This window comes from Sinocyclocheilus grahami, unplaced genomic scaffold (genome assembly GCF_001515645.1).
Source record: "Sinocyclocheilus grahami isolate Dianchi unplaced genomic scaffold, SAMN03320097.WGS_v1.1 scaffold3.1, whole genome shotgun sequence".
NCBI classification, from domain to species: Eukaryota; Metazoa; Chordata; class Actinopteri; order Cypriniformes; family Cyprinidae; genus Sinocyclocheilus; species Sinocyclocheilus grahami.
In genome coordinates, this window is record NW_015505182.1 from 2761116 (window position 1) to 2778384 (window position 17269).

The 17269-nt window shown below is 37.8% G+C and overlaps 1 protein-coding gene across 1 annotated transcript in view; it reads right to left on the reverse strand.

Annotated features, from left to right (window-relative positions):
• LOC107581418 (constitutive coactivator of PPAR-gamma-like protein 1) overlaps positions 1-16848 on the reverse strand; it is a 24482-nt gene extending 7634 nt beyond the window's left edge. Inside the window, exons 1-11 of the mRNA XM_016266979.1 lie at positions 16009-16848; positions 13798-14044; positions 12840-12922; positions 11884-12012; positions 5590-5680; positions 4780-4844; positions 4433-4689; positions 2676-2760; positions 2337-2558; positions 2202-2241; positions 638-882 (exon numbers count right to left, since the gene is read on the reverse strand). Of these exons, the coding sequence (XP_016122465.1) occupies positions 638-882; positions 2202-2241; positions 2337-2558; positions 2676-2760; positions 4433-4689; positions 4780-4844; positions 5590-5680; positions 11884-12012; positions 12840-12922; positions 13798-14044; positions 16009-16482 (1938 nt within the window). The 5' untranslated portion in view covers positions 16483-16848. The remainder of the gene's footprint in view (positions 1-637; positions 883-2201; positions 2242-2336; positions 2559-2675; positions 2761-4432; positions 4690-4779; positions 4845-5589; positions 5681-11883; positions 12013-12839; positions 12923-13797; positions 14045-16008) is intronic.
• Positions 16849-17269: the final 421 nt, after the last annotated feature.

Below are 17269 nucleotides of genomic sequence, written 5' to 3' on the forward strand. Positions count from 1 at the left end.
ATAATTATATATATATATATATATATATATATATATATACAAAATACATTATACATTTTATAAATTAAATCTTTACTGTCACTTTTGATTAATTTAATGTGTCCTTGCTGAGTAAAAGTATTCATTTCTTGACCTTAAACATTTGAACAGTACTAGTAATAGTAGTAGTAATATGATTTGCCAAAAACAAAATTTACAGAGTTTGCTTTTACCCTTTAAAAAGACACTAAATGCATGAAAATGTTACCATAAAAAAAAAAAAATAATAATAATCATTATTATTGACCTGGAATTACTAAATCTATTGACAGCCCTGCTTGAATTTCTTCAGCCACCCAAGATTGTTTATTTGTTGCCTCAGGTATCAGTATCAATAATGAAGTACCAACGTCTGCTAGTGTACCGAAGCCAAAATTGGTCTCAATCTCAAAAAACAAAAAAAAGGACCAGAGGCTAGTAGTGTACTGAAGCCATAATTGGTTTCAATCCATCCCTATCACACAGTTCTATTATCAATCTTTTCTGCTGTAGTACTTCAATCTGGTGTGTCAGTTTGAGGTCGGTGTTAAATCATTCTGTAATGGCTTTGAGACTCTTATGCACATAAATAAACGCAGTGGTGCTGTGCCGATTGTACCTGACCATCGCAGAGGTCAATAAGTGGGGCCTTGTCCCTGCTGGCCCGGATGAGTTTACTCTGTAGCAGCTTGCCGTCAAAATACATCCACGGACAGCAGTGTTCCCAGGGAATGGGCTGCCCACACACGTCATTGGCAAACAGCGCCATATCCACGCCGCTCATAAAAAGAGCAGCCAGCTGAACGCCGCGTGGATCCAGGTTATCAATCTGGGGGCAACAGATGCAGTGACAGTCAAACAAAGCTCTTACGGTTAAATAAGCAGCTACATGTTAAACCACCCAGTAGATTACAACCCCTTCCCCCTCAGCCAAAGCACAAAGCAAGCATGAACAAATCTATCCAAACATGTAGACTAATGCACGAACCACTCCAGCCAATTCAGCCATTGAGAGCAACCAGCAATGGCAGCAGCAAAGCAAACGACAGAACTGACAGACACGGACAGCCACGACACAGCACAGCACAGCCTGCTGTGTGGATGGTTTACATGTTTTTATGAGCTCACTGCCACACTGACTGAAATGAGCAGAAAAAAGCCACTCAGATAGCTAAGTAAACCATCTACACAAAAAGACTACATTCCTAGCACTCGGGTTACTCAAATGCCATGTCTTTTCCCGCAAAGCCGACTATCAGATGAAAACATGCTTTTACAAAGCATTAAGGCCAATCAGCCTGGCAAGCGTTCTTACAAAGTAAGAAGTATCCAGAAAAATACCTAAAACCCCACTTTTTGAAACAAGAGGCTTATTGCTTTAAATACATTAAAATGCAAACATCTTTACCAGATTGTTAAATAAACTGGAAAGAAATGTAGGCCATTCACACCAAATCTGAATGTGAAACACCATACGCAAGCTTTAAAACTAATATTTTATCTATTAACTCCTTAACAGAATATTTATTTAATAATTTAATTTCATATTTTAAATGAAAATCTTCATAAAGGTATATAGAGGCTAAAAACATTTTTAGTTTGGATACCAACAAATGTATTCAGGTATCCAAACTTAAAACAATTATATAAAGTCATTCTGATTATAGTAAACTTTACTTTCGTTACCGTTATCATACTGGCCAAATAGCTTTGCATACTAACAACTGTTTGCAGATTGTGACGAGAGGGGCGGGGCCGAGAGCCGTGGGAACGGAGCGAGAGGACCAGGCCTGGATTTTCTCTCGTCTTTCCCTGTCATCACTCCTCCTTTGTATCCTTCCGGAGCTCCTCCGTGAGACTCGAGACCGGTGAGTGGCGCAGGTGTCGCGCATTCGCAATTACTCCACCGGCCTCGCTCAGTTCCCACGGCTCTCGGCCCCGCCCCTCTCGTCACACAGATATTTAGAATTTTCATGTTTCATGTTCATTTGACAAAATGTAGGTATTATTATTCTTTTTTTTAGAGAACGACAAATTTGTCGGCAGATTCTGTTCGAGTAGTTTTGCGCTCAACTTTTTGCGAATATTTTTTGTTCATGATGTTTAGTCACATATGCCTTGATGTGAACGGGAATGTGGGTTTGTGGGTATTCTCTGGACACTCCTCATGCATCATTCTCCACATAAATCATCCTCTATGGTGACAGATAACTTAATCTCACCCTGCAAAAAATAACCATCAAACATTGTCAACCATAACAGTTTAACAAGGAGTAGTTGCAAAGTTACAGCTGAGTTGCTAGTAACTAAAAGCTGACCTTGGTAAGCACATGGTAAATATATGGGTACATGAGGCCCTTTTTATGTCTGTGCTCAGCGACTCGTAGCACCTCTGGTGCCACCACTGGTAAAGGGGGAGTGGTAATATCCATGTGATTTCTTGTTGGCATAGAAAGGAGGGATGGAATTTGGGCATTGACCCCTACGTGACCTTTCTCCTCTGGGCCTTGGTTTACAGGAGAGGTCACAGAAGGATCAGACTGAAAGAGAAATGAAAGAATTCAAATGGATATAACATTATTGTATCAAGCTTGTCTATCAAGTTATCTTTTAACAAGCATATAATATTTTAACGCCGAGCTAAAAAGTCGACCCACTTTATTTTGGTCCCCATGGTCTCCTTCTGGGATGTTGTCCATCTGGGTTCTCTGTTTGTCCCATCCCTTATGGTCACTTACGTGGCTACATTTCAGAATGAAATGGATGCACCAATATTAAAATTCAGCCAAAGACCAATAACCCATATTTCCATATTTTGCCCAATAACAGATTACAGGGGTTAAAGCAACAAAAAAAAAACCCTGAGCCTGAACTTTTTTCCGGGGGGCGGGGCAGGGGGGCAGCACATGCAAACATGCAATGACTGTGGCAACTTTAACATTTGAAAGGATACTATGGCAAAGTTATCGCTTTCCTTATTCAAACTGATTTTTTTTCATGAATATATGGTTGACCTGAAGAATGACAGCTATATCATACACTTGTAAAATTATGAGCATAAGTGGTCTGCAGGTCTGCATGCACGACCAAAACAAAAAATGCGCTGTGTAAATAAGTTCTGACAGCGCATTTGTGTATCGACATGATTGACAGCTGTTAATATACAATCACTATTTTAGATCGACAAGCTGTACTGTATAAGATTTCTATTAAAACTGAAAGCATAAATCTAAGCTATCCGCTGCCGTTTTTTCAAAGTACAATGCAAAACTGTGACATTTCATTCACTGACGTTCTTCAATCGGCAGCTCCAAACCTGGAAGTGCATATACTTACTTTGCCGGCAACCCACCAAAATAAAAGCCTGCTGATTTTAAGTTCAAAGATGAAAATTACAAAAAAATGAGTAAATATGAACATTTTATTTTTAAGTTTACTATAAAGTAATTGTATTTAATACTTCCCTTTAATTTTAAAATATAACAGTATTAACACACTTTATTATTTAGTTTATTAATTTTATTTAAATAAAACTAAATAAATAAAGTGCAATATTATTATCAGTCTTATTAATTTTTTTAAAACAATAGTTATATTTAATGGGTAACAGTATATGCAGTGTGAGGACCAAACCAAATCTCCAGGTTCTCATATGAGAACCAGGCTGGTAAACTTATGTGCACCCCTGCCTATACATAATATGAACATAACCAACTTAAGTACATTATGCATTATAACAAATACCTGCAGAGAGCGCCAACGGCCTGGTGACGTTTCACTTCACAGCGTGATTAATATTATTACAATTTAAAATAATATTTTACACATTTTATTCCTGTGATGGCATAGCTGGATTTTCAGCAGCCATTACTCCAGTCTTCAGTGTCACATGATCCTTCAGAAATCATTCTAACATGCTGATTTTGTGTTTAAGAAACATTTCTTATTATCAATATTGAAAACAATCGTGCTGCTCAATATTTTTGTAAAAACCATGATAGGTTTCTCAGGATTGTTTGATGAATAGAAAGTTCAAATGAACAGTATTTATTTTAAACAAATCTTTTGTGATGTAAACGTCTTTACTTGATCAATTTAATATGTTTATCCATATATTTTATTTATTGTACATCCCTAACTAATATGAAAAATATGCATCAGAGTTTAATGTATATGTCTGCAAAGATTGGTTAGGCAAACTTTTATAAATGTATTTATGACCTTGTAGAACATCTCAGTCAGTACAGCAAACAACACTTTCTGCAGCAAAAACCAGTGGCAGTAAGCATCAAAACAATAACTCTACCCACAAAACTCTGTACACACAAAACCTGGGTTAAATTTATGACTAGAAGAAAGCCTTTTTGGAAAGACAACATATCCCACATACATTCCCTTGTTCTCGGTTACTCACTTGGCAGTGGAGCCTGTGTTTTCTTCATTCTCGGAGGACGAGGATGTGGACGAGGTGATGAAGAAGGCTGGGTCTGTGTGGTTGGAGTTGCCGCCGTGAGATGGGTTGATGGGGGACAACCTCTCGTAGAGCGGCGTGTGCTGCTTCCCATCATTAGGAATGTTGCTGTAGCTGTTCTGTTCTAGGAGCCCTTTAGCTGACGGGTCCGCCTCATGGACAGGCTCGGCAAACGGAGGGCCGGAATAGCCATGCTGGACCTGGGAGAATGAACAGATACATGTATGTGTCAGTCTGATGGGTAAGCGCGAGTCATTCAGGATGGACCATAATGGTGAAATGGTACTCACCCCAGGTTTGCCTGGAATGTTAAGCATCTGCGGTGCTGCTGGCAATCCCATCTGATTTGGTCTAACTGTGGGCATACAAATGTAAAAAAGAATCTGGTTCAATCTGAAACTGAAAATAATGTAGAGAAACTTGGAAAGAAAAACAACCATTCCCAGACAAGATATATATTTTTTATTGCTAAAAAAGCCCTAACTGAGATTCTCGTTATACCGCATGTCCACCCACCTTGGAAACTGACCTTGATGCATTCAAAATGTGTGTAGGCACAGAGACGCAGTGAGGTATATGAGAAACAGCCCGCATTCATACCATTCTAACAACACCAGAACATTTAAAATCATGCAAAATGTCAGTCTGTCTGAATTTGATTAAAGACTATTATAGTTCTACAAGACAACCACTATAATTTGTCAAACATGCTCTCACTGATTGGAAGATGCCGAATTTAACTATTCTCTCATCCCATAATGTTCAACTGACACCCTTTCAATGAACCTGTTGAAAGTTTTCAGCTCTCTGAGTGAGAGTCCTTTCTAAAGAAGTCCATTTGTATGCACAAAGGCCATTCCAAGTGCACACAAGGTCTGAGGCAAGTGGAAAAATTTCCCACATTACTGTGAGGGCTGAGACCGAGAGACGTTTAAGAAAGAGACAGAGCATGCCTCTAAAACCTGGCCTCAAACACAGACAGGAAAACACAACACCAGACGAGCATTAGTACACTTGTCCTGCTCCAAGAATTTAACCAGGATGAACCAACAGGAACGGATGTCATTCTGTCAGAGAGGGAAAAACATTGACAATCTTACCTAAATAAGGGGGAAAGTGAGGGGGCTTGCTGGCGGTGACGTAATACTCCACTGCTTTTTTGAAACGGACAACTTTGTCATCAGTTCGAGACTAGAATGCAAAGCCACAGAATTAGCACATATTGTCCACAATTCTTGGTAGTTTATAGTTCCTCCCCCAAAAATGAACATTTTGTCATCCTTTACTCACCCAAATGTTGATCTAAATGTATATGACTTTATTTTGTGGAACACAAAAGTGTATTTTGCCCATACACTAAAAGTCAATGGTGTCCAATTTGTTGTTTTGAACCCCATTGACTTTTATTGTTTGGACAAAATAACTGAATCATTCTTCTATTGCGTCCTGTACAAGAAAAAGAAAGTCATGAAAATGATGACATGAAGGTAGGGCTGCACAATTTGGGGAAAAATAGATTTTTGAAAGAAAAAAAAGAAATTATTTTTTTCAATTAAAATTTGTGACTGTGGTTTAATATATATATATATATATATATATATATTTTTTTTTTATATTTTAAAGCTCCATGTTTGCTTTGCTTGTTCATAGAGCTGCACAATCTGGCCCAAAATGTTGCAGTTATAGAGCAATATAATTGCAAAATAAATAATAATAACAAAATAATAATAGTATACAAAATAAGAAATTTTATTATATTGATATTTAAGACAAATGTAAAAAAAAAAAAAAAAACTAACATTTTATTTTACAGTACAACTGTAAAATTACAACACTAATATTTATGGTACCCTAAAGCATCTCTTTAGCTGACAACTAGGGGTTCTCTGATCAGGATTTTTGAGGGCGATCACCGATCACTGATAACAGAAAGCAGTATCTGCCGATACGATCACCGATACCGATTTTTTTTTAAAGCCTTCTTTTTATCATGTGGAATTGTTTATAGTGATGATCCAATCAAGATTTTTAGACATTTATTCAGGGCCTGAATTTCATTTTTGAAAATTAATTCCCCTCTGAGGTGACTCACTTTTTTAATTTGGAGGGGGGCATTTTTTAGACATTTTTCAAAAATATATATTTATCTCACCTAAATGTTTGATCATGCAGTGCATTTTTGTTTTTACAATCTTGCAATTGTTGCACAATAGCTTACACACAGCACAAGCCTGATTTCGTGAGCTGTATGCGAGGCAGTGTTACACAAGGTTCACATGCGTATGCAGTCCGTGTGCAGTACATAAGCGGTGCAGAAGCAGCAGGTGCTCACTGCGCTTTGTGAGTCCACTACTCTGATCCATGAATTTTGATTTCAAATCCAAACACTGTTACTGAACATGCTTTTTCAGCATTATGATTCTTTTTTTCTTTTTTTTACACACAAAGTAATACAATCTTTCATAGACGTGTTTAAATGCAATAAATATAAGAAACACATTATTCAATGCTTTTTACTTTTGCATTTACTTCTAGATTTATACATAAAGTTGCTCAAGCAAGTGGCAAAACATTGAAACTACTTTTCTTACATTCACAAACATTCTAAATTAAAACTTACCATTGACAGAAACAGTCAGCTCTACTGCCTTTTCTTTTGCATTTATTTCTTTATTACAAGCAATCCTGCGGTTCATAAAGAACTTTTTCCTACCTCCACAAGTGCCATCTATTATTGCCTTATCTAAAAGTGCTCTTTTTCTTTAAGCCTAGCCAAAAAGCCATAGCCTATGTGATGACTGTGAAACACAGTAGACTTTAATTCTATGCATTTATGGTATAATTATTAAATTTTCGTGTCAATCCATGTTCATATTTACCGCAAACAACGCGTTGTTACGGTGCGTTTCCACTACAGCATCAAATCTGCGCTCAGCCGCTGGCAACGCTACAACGCCACTGCTTTGGGGCGTGTCAAATTTAGTGCAGAGCACACCTCTGAAAACAATGTTTACACCCTGTTTGCATTTCATCATCTTTTCACAGCGATTGGTTGTCGCCCTGCGTTTTTCGAGGAATGCCCAAAATTTTTGTTGCTCTCGGCCACTCTCAACACTTTCTCTGCGCCGCTTTCAATCCCATAATGTACCGCGCAAGCGTTTACGCTCAACTTCCATAGGAATTAATTGAAAACGCTCGCTACGTGCCAGTGGAAACGCACCGTCACTTTAATTCAGCACTTGCAGCGCAGCAAACTCGGTGCAGAAACGATCTCTGCACTGCTGCAGACGCACCGCTCTAGGAACGCACTGCCGAATTCTGCACCCCTGCCAGATTATGCACCCCCTCGTTAAAGTCGCTACTTGATTGCCTAATCCCAACCCAACCCCACCCCTAATCCTAACCCCTCCCCCAAACCTACTCCTAAACCTACCAATACTAGGGGGTGCATAACCTGGCAGGGAGCAAATTTTGGCACTACACCGGTGTGCAACTGTGTGCAGTGTGAACGCTTTAGTAATCCGTTAACATGAGTGTGGAAAAATACACACTACATACACACTGCAAACGGAGTATGTGTGAACCTGCATTGTGTGTGTGCACTTAAAGTGTGCATGAGCGCTCAGTCTCCAGGAGAGCGCTGAATGGTTTAAACACTGGCAAGAATTAAAAAAAAAATGCAATTAATAAACTTTAGTAACGATACGACACTGCCTCGATAGTGCAAGTGACAATTCCTGTGTCAACTCAGCAGCGTGCAGCTAGCTTAAAGTGCAGACGCGATGTGATTTGAAGTCATTTACGCATTTTGAGAGAGAGCGCACGCGGTGATTCACTCACGCTGTTTGTGAAATTATGTCTCACAGAAAGTTTTCAAATTACTTTAAAAGTTATTTAATGATGGAATATTAATTGTACCTCACCTTCAGCATTATAATTATTTTACCCGCGCCGGAGAGAAACTGCAGACGGTGCCACTGCATGTCATGCCAAACCACCGATCAAACATCCCAAAGCGATCATCAGCCGATAGTGATCGGTAGCCGATCAATCGGAGCACCCCTACTCACAACAGTTTTTAAGTGCTTCTAATTAAAAGTTTGGGATGATGGTTGCATTTGGAGACGCTGAAAACACTGGCTCATGAGCTGCTTGTATTTAACAAAACACAGTGCTGTGCTTCACTCTGAAACACACAGCACTATTTGTGTGTGTGTGTGTGTGTGTATATATATATATACAGTGGGTACGGAAAGTATTCAGACCCCCTTAAATTTTTCACTGTTTGTTATATTGCAGCCATTTGCTAAAATCATTTAAGTTCATTTTTTTTCCTCAATGTACACACAGCACCCCATATTGACAGAAAAACACAGAATTGTTGACATTTTTGCAGATTTATTAAAAAAGAAAAACTGAAATATCACATGGTCCTAAGTATTCAGACCCTTTGCTGTGACACTCGATAATGAATATGCACGATATTGTTATCGTGAGCACTTCAAAATATCGAGAATAATTATTTAGAATAAATTATTCAGAATTTTGAATGCACTTTCTTTAAGAATACTTTCCCCATCAACTGGTCACAATGCACAACATCGCTGTATGCTGCGTCAAGACACGTGCGCACTCTGATGTAAACAAACACGGATGAGAAGCGCATGGCGGAACGCGTGAGAGATGCTCTGGATGAAATCACATTCACTCTCTGACAGCAGATGTCGCTAAACATAATGCAGCTGTTACCCCAGAAATCCCGTAAACAAAACAGCTTTCTGTTTCGGAAAGTGTTTAAATGATTTAAATACCCATTCAGATTTTTGTATTGACTATGGTGTTCATCACAGTGCCAAATATGTAAATATTTAGACTTAATAGGCTATTTATTTTCAAACATGCCCTAGATATTGTTTGAAAGTGTTTTGATTCTTTATTGTTTGGTCAAACTTTACATTAGGGCTTCATTAGTTAACATTAGTTAATTCATTAGTTAACAAACTGCCAATGAAAAATTCTTCTAAACATTCATTAATCTTAGGTAATTCCAATATTTAATAAAACATTGTTAAAATCAAACGTTGCAACCGTGTTATTTAATGAGCTAACATGAACTAAGGGTTGTATTTTTTTAACAAAGATTAATAACGTCTGTAGCAAATGTAGCTATTGCTCATTGTGAATGTTAATGCATTAACTAAGGTTAACTAATGAGGTCTTATTGTAAAGTGATACCTATTGGTCTTTATAATTATTTTGCACTTTAATCTGTGTAAAATTTTTAACTTTATAAATTTTTTTGAGTATTGCTTTATTGTATTTAAATGTTCAGTTATTTTTGTCATAAGAAAAAGGTTATTAAACCTGTTATACTGTATTATGACAACACTTTTTTGCAACTAAATTTCAATATCATGATAATACCGTATACTGTGATAAAAGCATTATCAATTAATCTCAACATGAAAATTCAGATATTTTCATTATATATCTCCCCTGAGTGCTCGTTTTTGAAATTATTGATGATCGAAATGAGAAATTGCCCATCATAATGAAAATAAAAATATGACATGAAAACTTGTCTATAAAAACATGAACACATGATTAGAACACTGTTAGATTATGATTATGATGCAGCAATGTTATTAAAAAAGAAGCATCTAAAAAGGAACAGCTGCCTGAGGAGAAGCTCAAGAGTGACTTTATGCCAATAAACTGAAGCATGTTCTATGACACATCCTATGATATTAATCAGATAACTTAGATACCTAACATAGATGTAACATTACAACTTGTATCTGCACAAAAAGATGCAAATGCCAGTGAACTTTCAGGTACGAGAGAGAGAGAGAGAGAGAGAGAGAGAGAGAGAGAGAGAGAGAGAGCTCCCTCCATGATGCACTTTCATGGCAGCGCGCTGCAAGGAAAGCAGATAGAATTTACTATAGATTTCACATTCTATAAAGTTCTAATTATAATGCTATGTTTTTGAAATGCCAGTGAATTTTAAGTTACGCGCTACAGCAAGAGAGAGAGAGTGAGCGCTTTCATAACAGCGCGCTGAAACACAGGCAAGGAATTTATTATAGATTTCATACTCTATAAAGTTCTCATTATAATGCTATGTTTATGGCAGATTTGTGCTATATTTTCATCTACACTATCAAGTGATTCTTGAAATTGCCTGTGTGTTTTCGAAGCCATACGAAGTACAAAAACAACTGAAATTTAAGTATGCTTACTGTTGATTAAATATGACCACAAAAGCACTGCTGCATTATTATAACATAAGTATTTTTTTAAAAGAAACATCTAAAAGCAAAATGACTGTCTCAAATAACTCAGTCAATATCAGGCATTGCATTTGAGCATGAAACTAAACTGGTACTATGCAGCGCATTCACCATGTTAATAAATGCTAATATCCCAAAACATCCTATATTAGATTAATCAGATATTACATTTAGTCATTTAGCAGATGCTTTAATCCAAAGCGACTTACAAATGAGGACAATAAAAATAGTCAAAACTAACAAAAGAGCAACAATATATAAGTGCAAATGACAAGTCTCGGTTAACCTAACGCAGTACACGTAGCAAGGTGTGTAATATATACAGTATATATAATTATATATATATATATATACACACAGTGGGTACGGAAAGTATTCAGACCCCCTTAAGAATATTCAACTGGAATACCAGAATGGAGCAAGACTGGATGCATGTTTGCAAAACGTTCTTAAATAGCTATTTGGCTATTCAGTGCTAGGTATTATATATTCTATATATATATTTTTTTTTTAATAAGTGGCTTTACCTTCAAGGATGCTAAAGGGTGCTCAGGCCCAAGTACACACACATATACACGCACACACAATAGAAAAAATAGAAAGCTAGTGGGTTTTTTGTTTGTTTTGTGGTTTGAAAAAAAAAAGGAAGATAATTATATATAAAGTAGAATTAAAATAGAATAGAAAGTGCTAGACTTAGAGGGTCAAATAAAGGTGGAACAGATGTGTTTTTAGTATCATATCATACTTGATATGCATGCAGCTAACCTAGACATCACTACGTGACTTCGAAGCCATGCTTCTCTCTCTTCTCACATCTATACTTTGGAATGCATGCTGTAGCAAGCTAAACAATCAGAGCTCAGGGTGCCGCCCAAAGTGCTGCTCTAACCAATCAGAAAAAAAAAAATTCTTCCACGAAAATCGTTTTCATGATCGATTATCGCTGTCACGGCCGAGTACTCTTGCACATCCCTTATATATATATATATAGATAGATTAATTATGCAGTCCTACATGGGGTTGAGTAATTGATGACAGAATTTTCCGTTTTGGGGTGATGTATCCTGTTAAATGTGCTACAGTGGTGTGTTATCTTACCTGGGAGTGCTTGAATATGTCTTTAGCAATAGCTTCCAGGTCATGGACATCTTGTAGGTTGCGGACATAGTCTGCCACGGCTCTTATGACAACATCACATGGAGGAAGAACGAGTTGGTGGGCACGGACCTGCGTCAGAGAAAACAACCCATCACACTCCCAGCAAAAGCTCCTTCTGCTTAAAATGTGATGGGCATCATAGGAGTACATATCTGACTGGGTACAGTCCGACAAATTTACAAAAACACACATTAGGTTTATCTGCTTAATTGACAATGCATATCATAAACTGCCACTTAGAGGCTTTTTATACAAGTAATTGCCAACTATAGACACAAACACAGACATATGCTAAAATGAACAGAGTGATAGCAACAAAAAGTAAAGAAGCACGCATAGAACTGTAAGTCAGGTGTTAAAGTCGAGTATAGCCGTCTCGCTCACAGTAAATCAATAAAGCCATCTGTCAAGCAACACCGACACTAAGAGAAGATAACAGAAGGTTACGCATGTAGCCATTCCTCAGCTCAACTCTTTCCTTTATAATCGCAGTGCTCAACTGTTTGGCCGAAATTCAAAGACCAAGTATTTAAAACCAAAAGGGTACACGTTGAGGACAATGCTGAAGTGATTTTGCATGGTCCTGATAAGTTATTTGCAAGACCTCATTTCAATCTGGTTGTCAAGGAAACTGGTCACAACGGCTTGTAACTGTGGGAATCTAATGAGAACTGAAGTCTTATTTTTGAACCATTTAAACATGAATTATTACACACAACACATTTATTTCCACTGTGTGACGCATTTACAAGTAAAAAATAATATTCAACTGGAATACCAGAATGGAGCAAGACTGGATGCATGTTTGCAAAACGTTCTTAAATAGCTATTTGGCTATTCAGTGCTAGGTATTATATATTCTATATATATTTTTTTTTTTTAATAAGTGGCTTTACCTTCAAGGATGCTAAAGGGTGCTCAGGCCCAAGTAAACTCCAGTGAAAGGCAGCCAAGTCTTCATCAGGCAGTATGTGATTCCCTATAAAAATAGAATTTAGTTATTTAAGCATGTATTGCAGAAGTACTAACTTGTAAACGTCATTATTGCAGCTGGAAAACATTTATCAGCCATGAAATGTAATGATTTGTGACACTATTGATAACATTTGAGCCATTCTTCTACTGCATTAGTAAATAAAGACAGTCAAGAAAGTTTGAATTTCATTAGAATTAATTATAATTGCCTTAAAATAAAAAAATACAAATTAATATAGTCAATAAAAATCCATTCACAAATGGCTTGCACATCATTTTACTTGCCTTATCTTACATGCACAAAGTTTGGGGTCAGTTAGATTTATTAATGTTTTTGAAATAGGTCTCTTATTCTCACCAAGGCTGCATTTATTTGATCCAAAAATAAATGCATAAATAATTCAAATTATTTTAAAATGTAATAAATATTATTACATTTTAAAATAAGTTTTTTTTTTTTTTTCATTTACTCCTGCAATGGCAAAGCTGAAATTATTCCAGTTGTCAGTGTCACATGATCCTTCTGAAATCGTTTGAATAAGTTTGCTGCTCAAGAAACATTCCCTATTATTCATGTTGAAAACAATCGCATTGCTTAGTATTTTTGGGAAACAGTGATTTTTTTAAATTTTTGAATCTTTTTGTAACTATGTACGTAACACTTTCAATCAACTTAGAACAACCCTGCTGAATAAAACTATTAATTTCTTAACGTATTGACCCCAAACTTTGCATAGGATAAAGACACACTATTTTGTCTTCAGAAAAACATGCACAGCTGAATCATTCACAATATGACTAAGAACATGCATTAGGCAAATAGGGCCAATGCAGATGTCCTTTTGACTTGAAAACTGACAGGCAATCCTACAAACCTACCTAAAAGTGAAGCAAAAATGACAAAACGATTTGGATTGAGATTAAGTTGCTTGGCAACTTCGTGCATCAGGTATTGGCTGGTGGTGAGGCTTTTGCCGTTGCGGCTGAGTTTGAGAGCATGGGCACTGAAGTAGTACGGGATGTTGCACAGGGCGTAATCAGAATCATAGGCAACCAGGCCATGGAACCCATTTTCTCTAAATAAGGCAATCACTTCCTGGTGATGATCCTCGATGGTCTGGACAACCTGAGTGAGGAAGCAAATTACAGGAAGGCTCATTAGAAAAACAAATTTACATTGATGAGATTGACTATTATACTGCAGGCTTTCAAAGATTTCCATGAAAAGATGTGAGGCACGATTAGTCTGGGAAATGTTATTTCTAATTGTATCATATAATGGTTTCTCTGTCAAATGCTTTAATTGATTAGCACAATTTGAACGAATCAATGAAGAGATGATTCTTTTTAAAACTATACATTGAGCAAGTGGATGTTCACTGGGCTTTAACTGATAGGAAACAAGGCTTGACTTGTAAACAAATTCATTTTTAAATCAATCATATTGCATTCATATTCTGCCCCACATTTCATAGATTCTCAATTGATCCAATGTTTATGAGTATAGGAGATAAGTAGAAAAAAATCCTAGTAGTATAATTTTCCATGCCTGCATAAATATCAATAATCCATACAATACTTATGCTAAAAGTCCTCTGAAAAATGAACTAAACAAATAAATGCAAATAAAAGCATTCATGGGCAAGAATCTCATAAGTCATGTGTCTCTCTGCTCAAAACAGGGCCAATAAACTTAGTCACAGACTGTACGGCTGCTAAATCTCAGCAGAAGTGACGCAAGGAGCATGCAGCCAATCACAGAGCAGTGCTTACTATTCTTGTGTCACAAGAGTGTGAGACATCAGCCAATCACAGCAGAGCAGACAGAGGTAGCGCTTCCTTTTGCCAGCACAACCTACTACTACATGGCTTCATTTCAGCAGTCATACATAAATGCATGTTTTTATTCTATTCTGAGAGGTTTGTATTTGGTTGTTACTGTATAAGGTTATTAATGTGTAGACAGACATTGCACCTTTAATTATTGTTGAAGATCCAAGAAAAAATATTTTAATTTTTTTTGTTATTATTTATACAATAATTACTTAAAACTGCATTGCTTGATTTTTAAATGTTGTCTTTTTGTATTTATTCACTTGTGCTTACTTTTAATCAGTTAATTTGATTGATTCTGCTGAAATATCATTGTAAAATAAAGGTGTAAAAATGTTAAGTATTTTTAGATTTGCATGCACTGTTAGGTGCATTAAAATATTTGACATTAAAAGACAGGCACAGTTTTGGATTTGGCTTTTAAACAAATTTCTAAAACACCATCTCATATACTAACACGACAGTTACATCCTGTACTGCTGACATCTCTGTTCCCCAAATGCCTGTGGAAATGAGATCTGATCAGATACCAGCAGCATGTCGTATAGATTTATGCCCAAGATCTGTCTTCCTCTGCACACCCACCCCAAGCATTTATGTACCAAAAAATTGGATCCCTGCTTTAAAAAATCTGAGCTGATTTGCTGGTCTGTATGTTGGTTCTAGAGAGGTATTGGGCAGTTTCAGTCGCTCAGTCAGGGAAAAACAAACCAGCTGCTAATCTTGGTTTTAACATGTATTATGATTTAAGACCTACACTGGTTTACATATGAATAATGCAATTACACTAACAGCCAAGTTTGGTCTACTGGCTGGTTTCAGATTGGTTTTGGGAACTTTTCAGCTTGGCCAGGCTGTGAGACCAGCTTAAACCAGCTGCTGATCTTGGTTTTAACATGTCTGTTTACATGAATAATGCTACAAGAAAACCAGGCTAGGTCATGATTCAAATCTAAAGAAAACAGTTTCACAGACAGCTTTGATTTGCTAGTCTGGTCTAACTACTTGTTTCAGATGGGTTTGGGGAATTTTTCAGCTTGGTCAGGCTGTGAGACTAGCTTAAACCAACCAACTAAGACCAGCAAACCATCTTAAGCTGTTTTGTTTGTCTAGATACACAACAAGAAAGCCGTCTAGGCCACCTGCTAGCTGACAACCTACTGTCTTGTAAGACGAGCACTTCACTTGATCTGGGTCTGCTTCTGCTAAGCTAATGGCTGCATGTCAAAAACACAGCGAGCATCTGTCGCTACTCACCCCGATGTGGAACCTGAGGAGCGCCAGGCGGATGCAGTGGGCCATACACACCGGGGGCAGGAACCAGACCTTGGGCGGCGGGGTACCCTTGTTCTGGACGTGGCTGACGATCTGCTGGGCGGTCTGCCTCTCGTTCACCTGTCGCTTGACCCACTCGTGGAGACGGCCTTTCTCCAGGGCGCCATTGAAGCACACTAGCAGCTCGATGTTACCGTTGAAACAGGCTTTGGCGAGGGCGGCGAGGTATCCGAGCATGTGGTTCCACTGGCCCCCGCTCACCCAGTCGGTGTAGAAGCCGCCGTAGAGCCGGTGCAGGCAGTTCTCGGCGTCCACTAGAAGCCGGAGCGGAGTTTGGGGGGGTCTCTGCCGGCCGCCGCCGACCAAACTCCCGCGGGCGAGTTTCTGGAGCTCCACCGGCACCACGGCATTGGGGCAGTGCTTCTCTATGTATTCCTGGAAACCCTGCACACCCATGACTGTTGTTGTACAATATGATATCTACTGTTATTTCGAGTTGAGCAAGAACGTAAAATTGTCTGTGGAGGAAATGGAGACAGAGTGAGAGAGAGTTGCAAGCAAGCAGCCTCTCCCGAATGCTGAAAACCGGACTGAAGAATATTGCGGCGGATGTGGAAGTTGATCAATCGAAAATCAGTCAAATCGGAGATGCATCTGTAGTTTTTGGTGAGTTGTTTTTTGGTTCATGGCTGCAAGCCGCCATGTGCACCCTTATGTAGCCATGTCTGTGGTCTGGATGTATCTGGTGTGTAGGGGAAAGAGAGGAGCGCAAAGACGCAGGGCACGTACAGTCACACCGGAGGAGGAGTCTGGAGTTCAGTGGGCGCGGTTCGCTGGGAGAACTGTTGCATGTTATGATCTGTTTTTATACAGTCTATGGTTATGATACTCTCACTATTATAAAACGTCTCATAATGGCTAACTGTTTAAAAATATATATTTCTCAAAACCATTTTAAAGTTAGTAGTAAAACTAGAATTAGCAACTTCAAACTCTACTCAATTTTAGTACTGGACATTTTAGCCATGTGTATTTTCTAAATAACTATTAACTTTCTTTTAACTGTCTAAGTAAGGATCCATTGTTATTAGTTCATTTACAGCTTTTTTAATACTTGGGGTCCGTCTGTTGGTTGAGGGTCTGGTTGGGTATAGCAAAACTAAATTGTTTCCTAGTTTCAGTCCATAGAGGGCGCCAGTGCGTTATTTATATTTGACATTAAAAGCCAGACATTTCTCATTAG